We start from the raw sequence: 7,578 nt of genomic DNA, 5'->3' as shown, positions 1-7,578 counted from the left end.
GAGTTTTTATTGCAAGGCAAGACTTTATATTTATTGAATCTGCTGAAATGACGCTTACAACAATGTCTTGGGACACAGAAACAAAGCACAGACACATGTCCAGCTCTATTGCTTTACACTGGAGTACACACATTCAGTCGCGGTGTTGTCCCTCTGTCTTCTTGATCTGTTGACGTTGTGATTCCTTAAAGCAGCGTAATGAAGGTTGTCTGCATCTTGAAATGACTGGTAATGAAATATAAAAGGTTTAATCATAATTACAAAAGATACAACACAAGAGAGACATGTACGCCCTGCAGGTTAATCACTTCTGAAAATGATACTTACCACTGTATTTGGAGCAGAAGTCGCTGAGAATGTTACACAAATGAAAGTCATGTTACTCAAATGCAACAGCCTATACACTCAAGTCAATACCTGCTATCAGCTTTAAGGACTAACAGTTACCTGTACATTGGCAGTTTCTGTGCTTCATCTTGTACACTAACAGAGCCAGTATAACAACCAGGATGGTGGTGAATGTCAAAGCTGCACTCAAGAAATACACCAAGACAGGAGAGTCCACCTCATCTGTAGAGAGACGAACATCAGAAGACATTTTAGATGTTTCTCTTCTTTTCTCAGTATAGATTAAAGCAGTGGTTCCCACCCGGTCCAGCCACGGCATCTAGAGTTCTCCTTAATCATTCGTTCAAGGTCACAGTTAAGTTTATGCAGCGTCAAACTTGCGTTTGGCCATGTCATCGAGTTAGTTTGCCATCTCTATTCAGTGGCTGTCTGTTAGTCACTCACTCTACAGCAGGAAACAACACTTCAGAATAAAAACTCTGTCCCCAAAATTCACTGTAGTTCAAAATATAGTGTGTTTTTTTTACAAACTTGACAAATTTGCAAGTCAATCATGGTCCTTCGAGATGGATCCATGACCCACCAGTTGGTAACCACTGGATTAAAGGATAAGTTTGGATTTTGAGTGTATATCGAAACGATACTGATATATTTGTACACTTAAAAGGTTATCAGTCGTTGTCATTTGCTCTTTCTGCAGAGAAACCAAGCGTGCACACAAAGAGGCAAAAATACTTAATAAGCAAGACAAAGAATCTTAGCCCCAGGATGACCTTGTAGATGAATATGTAGCATAGCAAAGAGAAAAAGAGAAATAAACTATTTATTTTCAGTCTGGAGGTGTACGAGTTTTCGTCTCGTATCACTTGCCAAATTATGGCCACTGGTAAGTAGTAAGCCAAACAAGTATGCCAGGTGCGCTAGCTGTGCTAACACATGTAATAACTAACTGGGGAAGGCAGCTAACGCTAACTTTATTGCTATGTTGGTTCATGGTAAAGTACAACCTATAGCTGGGAGCAAGTAAGAAATACACATTTTCAGAACTTTGTTCTGTGTCTATACAGTACTGACGGTGAGTCATAGTGAGCAAATTTTTTGTTCAAGTTGAAACATTTCAACTACTCTGTTTGCGTTGCCTGGAGTGAATTTGTGTCTGTTGCATCTTTGCATCGACTTTGTATGTAAACTTGCCCTGTTAAAAATTCCCTTTGTGTTTGGTCTGAACACACTTCTACAGAGTGCAGACCTCTTCTGTGCCCTGGAGTTTCTTCCCTCTGTTCATAAGAGATCTCTAAGTGATCTCAACTAGGATACCATATGCCAATTGAAAGACATATTGGTCAACGGTTCATGGCCACTAAAGTATCCTTCCTAGCAAGACTGTTGTAAATAGGGGACCAATTCCTTGTTTATCTTCCAGTATCAATCTTTTTAGTACCGTTTCCATGGAATTGTTTCCTTGTTGAGCTGTGTTAAAGAGATACTCTGTAGAGTAGTGTACATTGCCAAGATGCAACACTAGAAACATTACTTATCCCAATTGTGAGAACAAATGTTGGCATTGTACATTTCTGCAAACCATGGATACATTACTTTTGTATGTTATAATGTACCAGAAAGAAACACGTCTGTACATTTCAACAGTGCTGTGGTTAATGTGTAGTTAGGTTTAGGCACAAAAACTGCTTGGTTATGGGTTAGGAAAAGATCATGCTTCTGGTTCAGACACATCACCCACCATCCCCTCCACCTCCTGATAACAAGTCAGTTCATATACTATGTCACTTTAGAAACACTGATAATATATGTATGAAATCTGCAAATGTAACATGGTAACATTTACATACTCCATGGTTTTGCAGAAATGTACAATACCAACATTTTCTTTTGGTGACTGGGCTGATATTCCTACATACAACTGGCAGAACAAACAGATCCACGGTATACTGAAGCCTCATATTAGCTTTGGCTAAACTATGGAATACAGATTTACATGAGCAAGGACTACAGATTTTGAACTCCCACTGTGGAGTTGTGCACAAGAGGGATCTCTTCATGGTATAGGCAGATGTAAAGATCACAATGACCAGTAATTCCTATTGGCATGTGCGTATTGTATTTAAAAAGACAAACAATACAAATCTATCCTATAGGGAGTTATCATTACTGTTTATCAAATGAGACAACCCTTGCTAGAAAGCTACTTACGCTCAAAGTCCAGCTTGGTCCCGTCTCCAAACAGTATGTGTCCACATGAGGCAACAGCACAGTAGTAGGTCCCGTTGTGTGAACGATTCAGGCTCTTCATCGGCAGGTTGTAGACACAGGTGTGTGTTTGTGTGTTGGCTTTCCTCTCACACTGATCATTCCTGCCTCCGTGGCTGTAAATGAGTCCTGGATGAGACTCTTCAGAGTTTTTGAACCAGTAAACACTGTGTTCTCCATCATCACAGCTCCCAGTTTGTACTGTACAGTTCAGAGTCACAGAGCCTCCTGGCTGGATGGTCTCAGACGCTGACTGATGGACCAAAGCTGGGACATTCAAACCTGAACCTTTTACACTGACAGTAGCTCCGTTGCAAAATTCAAAGTCATATAGATTGCTCCCTACGCAGTAATAAGTAGCTGAGTCTGAAATCTGCAGATCTGAAATCTTTAAGTGATATTTCTGGTTTTTAGTGTCCAATGAGAAACGTCGATTGTTGATAAACTCATCATTAAAAGTGCCGTCATCGTTATGTCTGTAGAATGTAGACATCAGCTTTGGTTTCTGTCCCAGAGTTTGCTTGTACCAGTAAAACATCACTGCTGCTGCATCGTCACAGACACATGGCAAAGTCACACTTTCTCCACCATGAACTGATTGAAAATGTAATGAGGATTGTTCGAAAGATGCCATATGAGCTGAGGAGAAAATGAAAAAAAAAAAACAGACAATTAATACTAGTCTGTATAAATGCATAAAACATGTTAGAAGCAAACATATGGTTTTAGTTTAAAGTAAACAACAGGCAATAAAAAGCACAACTTACCCATGTTCGCCACAAACAGACATGAGAAATACAAAGGAAAGTTTGGAGGTGTCATCGTGCTTCAAGTGCTCTGATGAATGAATTGCATCTCTGTACATTCTCCACTCTTCATAGAGAAGACTGGGCTTGTTGGCCAATCAGACGGTCCTATTTTGGAAACAGTGATCACATGCTCATTGGCAACTCTGGTTCTTCAGAGGTGTAATCCACAACTTGTGGGCAAAATACTAACGAGCTATAACTGCTTAAAATGTTTTATTTCATAACTATTTGCCGCAGAAGTGTAGACAGGAAACTTTAAGACTTTAAAATAACATAATCAGGAACCACAATCTTGTTCTCTAAAGTTCTGCGAGTTGATTCACAGTTAAGGACATGAATGGCTTTTTCCAAACACCAAACACAAGTCCAAACACCAAGACAGTAATCTCTGATGTTGGAAAAGACCTTTTTTTTAACAATAAGTAAAAGGCTTAAAAGCGCTGTATGTAACTCTGGTGAAAGATATTGGATTTTTGAGTCTAACTCCCAGGTCATCAAATACTAACACCTGGTCACGCCCCTTGATGTGTGTCACCGACACCAAAGGCAACCTTTGGTGTCTCTCTCTGAGGGCTTTGAAGATCGCTGTTCAATTCCTGTGTGAGACCAAAAGTCAATGCTGTTTTCACAAAATGTTTCCTAACATACATCTGTCCCTCATGTACCGACTCACTCAAAATACATCCACCCATCCATCCATTGTCTTAACCGCTTATCCTCTTGGGGGTCACGGGGGGGCTGGAGCCTATCCCAGCTGACATTGAGCAAGGGCAAGGTACACCCTAGACAGGTCTCCAGACTATCACAGGGCTGACATACAAGCCCTTTTTAAATAGGAATTGTGCAAATTTGCAGGAAAGCCCAATCAGTCTTTTTTCAGCATTGACAGTATAAAAACAAAATCGGGGAGTGCAGCAAAATGCAGCCTACCTACTTTTATTTATACAGAATGCGCTCTTTTTGGGGCAATGGGGGGCGTGAGCAAGTAACAAAACGTGTAGCTCAGCATGTGACGTAAACAGTGACATGGGCTGGTCAGTCCTTCAGCGATTCTCTCGTAAGTCGGCCCGTTCTTCACCGTTCCGACGGTAAATGGCCTCTTTGTTTGCGAGGGCAAGGAGGGCGCGCAATTCCTTGTCTCCCCAGCTGCTCATCTCTACAGTGTCTTTCAGGTTTGCGTTTCCCTCTTGCTACTAGCTGCTCATTCCTGCTATCAGCTGTTTCCTGTTAGTCCACCGCCAGCTCCTCCCACAAGTCATCAACAGCTCCTCCTGTTGTGGAAGGGCGCCTCGTTCTTTTTAAACCAAAAAGGTTCCGCCAATATGACTACCCCATGCGGGGGAAAATTGGGCACCTCGGATCAACTTGCCAGTCTGGCTCTGTGTGTCTAAACGCTCACAGCTTGCCCGCAAAATTGCCCAACATTCGCCGAAAATCTGGCAGTGTAGCAGGGGCTATAGAGACAAACTACCATTCACACTTATGGGCAATTTAGAGTTGCCAATTAACCTGCATGTCTTTGGACTGTGAAAAACTCCAAACTGTGCACAGAAGGGCTCCCTCCTGGGATTGAACCCTCTTGCTGTGAGGCAACAGTGCTAACCAGTACATCACCGTGTCACCCCTCAAAATACAGTTTTGGGTTAAATTAAATACAAACTGTGACGTTTCTACATCCCAGAACATGTTTTTTCTAAACCTATTCCATAAAGTAGTTTTGTTGCCCCAAAATAACTGCGACTGACAATTTTTGCCATGTGGTACAATGATTTTCAAACTGCAGATAGTTGTGTTCCCCATATACATAGGTGTGTCCCACAAACATGGCGAAAGGTGCCTTTTCCACAGGTATCACACATTGAAGGTATAAGAAAATGTCAGTATTTGACAACCGGGGAACACTGAAAATGCATCCCAGGTTATCAAATACTAATGCAGTGACACGGACAGTGTTGTGCTAGTTACTGAAAAACAGTAAAAGTAATGCGTTACTGACAAAAGTAACTTTTTTAGTTACTCCCCCCCACCCCCCCACCCACCCCCCACCCCCCGCCAAAAAAAAAATCATCACGGCATGACCTTGATGCACGCGCACAAGTGTCATTTATACTCTGAGTACGTCCTGGCTGTAGATGACTGAGTGGGGACGCTAGAGTCACAAAGTCACAAACAAGACAATGTTGCTAAGAAGGATTGTGTTTTGGGAAACTCAGCCCTGCAGCATTGCCCAAGCGACAGCGGATGGAGTTTAACCAAGGGACTGTTAGACTACAACTTGACAAAACAAGTGAACGGTATAGGAAACATGCAACTGTCTTCTACAGTGGAGTCACTCGCTGTCAGGCAGCTAAACGTTTTACAACTACGGCACTTGGATACAAATATGGAAAATGAGCTAAAGAGAACATTTGAAGAGCTACATGATGATGTCGAGTCTGTCGCCCACCGCAGACATTGTCTGTCCGCAACAAAAGCTTCCTCGGGATAACAATGGATATCACGTCACTGGATACATTCATTCACACAGTATGTGAGCTGTCCTACCAGAGAGGAGAGGACACTGGACTTGCTGTATGCAAACGCCAAAGATGCATACAGCTGCTCCCCCCTCCCCCCTCTGGGTAGGTCAGACCACAGCCTGGTGCACCTCAACCCCTGCTATGTACCACTAGTCAAGAGCCAGCCTGCAACCATGAGGACAGTGAGGAGATGGTCGGAGGAGACTTATGAGACACTGCAGGGCTGTTTTGGGGTGACAGACTGGCAGGCACTCTGTGAGCCACATGGGTAGGACATCGACGGGCTCACAGAATGCATCACGGACTACATCAGTTTCTGTGTGGACTCCACTGTCCCAGCCAGGACTATCCATTGTTATCCAAATAACAAACCGTGGGTAACAAAGGACATCAAAGTCATCCTCAACGCAAAGTAGAGGGCCTTCAGAGCTGGTAACAGGGAGGAGGTGAGAACAATACAGGGGGAGCTGAAGATGAAGATCAGGGAGGCTAAGGAGAGGTACAGGAGGAAGCTGGAGAGGAAACTCCAGCAGAACAACATGAGAGAGGTCTGGAGTGGAATGAGGACCATCACTGGCTTCAGGACCAACAACCACAGTTGAAGGCAGCGTGGACAGGGCCAATGAACTGAATCTGTTTTTTAACAGATTTGACACTGCTGGCCCTGCCCATCCCCCCCCCCAACTCTTCTGCTGTCTGTCTTGGTCAACCATCTCCCACTCTGCCCTCCTCCCCCACTCCTCTCTCTCACACCTCAACATCCTCCTGCTTGACCCCCCCTCCTCCTCCTCCTCCTCACACCTCCTCCCCCCATGGTCAGACTGACTGCTCTCTCCATCATGAGGACTACACCCCTCCCCCACGTGTCGTCACCTCCACAATGTGCTTCACTGCTGACCATGTGAGAAGACAGCTGATGAGACTCCACTCAAATAAGGCTGCAGGCCCTGATGGTGTCAGCCCCAGGGTGCTCAAAGCCTGTGCCCCCCAGCTATGTGGAGTACTTCAGCATGTCTTCAACATGAGCCTGAGTCTCCAGAGGGTCCCCTTGCTGTGGAAGACATCCTGCCTTGTTCCTGTGCCAAAGACGTCACGTCCCAGTGGCTCCAAGGACTACAGACCCGTGGCATTGACCTCCCACATCATGAAGACCCTGGAGAGACTCGTCTTGGAGCAGCTCCGGCCCATGGTCAAGCCACTTTTGGACCCCCTCCAGTTCGCCTATCAGTCCCGACTTGGAGTTGAGGACGCCATTATCTACTTGCTCAACCGCATCTACGCCCATTTGGATAAGACAGCGAGCACTGTGATGGTCATGTTTTTTGACTTCTCTAGTGCATTCAACACCATCCGTCCAGCTCTACTGGGTGACAAGCTGACAGCAATGCAGGTGGATGTCCCCCTGGTGTCCTGGATTGTAGACTACTTGACTGGCAGACCACAGTATGTGCGCTTGCAACGCTGTGTGTCAGACAGAGTGGTCAGCAATACCGGGGCCCCGCAGGGGACTGTCCTCTCTCCCTTCCTCTTCACCCCCTACACCACAGACTTCAGCTATTGCACTGAGACCTGCCATCTTCAGAAGTTTTCTGATGACTCTGCTATAGTTGGATGTATCACCAAGGGTGATGAGG

At 44.6% G+C, this 7,578-nt stretch overlaps 1 protein-coding gene across 1 annotated transcript; it reads right to left on the bottom strand.

Moving 5' to 3' along the window:
- LOC144459792 (uncharacterized) lies at positions 1-3,515 on the bottom strand. Its single transcript, XM_078164439.1, has 5 exons — positions 3,384-3,515; positions 2,560-3,255; positions 448-570; positions 328-350; positions 1-225 (listed from the first exon to the last, which is right to left on the bottom strand). Exons 1-5 carry the CDS (start codon positions 3,436-3,438, stop codon positions 106-108), a joined length of 1,017 nt encoding a protein of 338 aa, XP_078020565.1. The 5' UTR covers positions 3,439-3,515; the 3' UTR covers positions 1-105.
- Positions 3,516-7,578: the final 4,063 nt, after the last annotated feature.

This window comes from Epinephelus lanceolatus, chromosome 22 (assembly GCF_041903045.1).
Source record: "Epinephelus lanceolatus isolate andai-2023 chromosome 22, ASM4190304v1, whole genome shotgun sequence".
Taxonomy (NCBI): Eukaryota; Metazoa; Chordata; class Actinopteri; order Perciformes; family Serranidae; genus Epinephelus; species Epinephelus lanceolatus.
The sequence above is the reverse complement of the archived record's forward strand: the minus strand, read 5'-3'. Positions and strand labels throughout refer to the sequence as shown.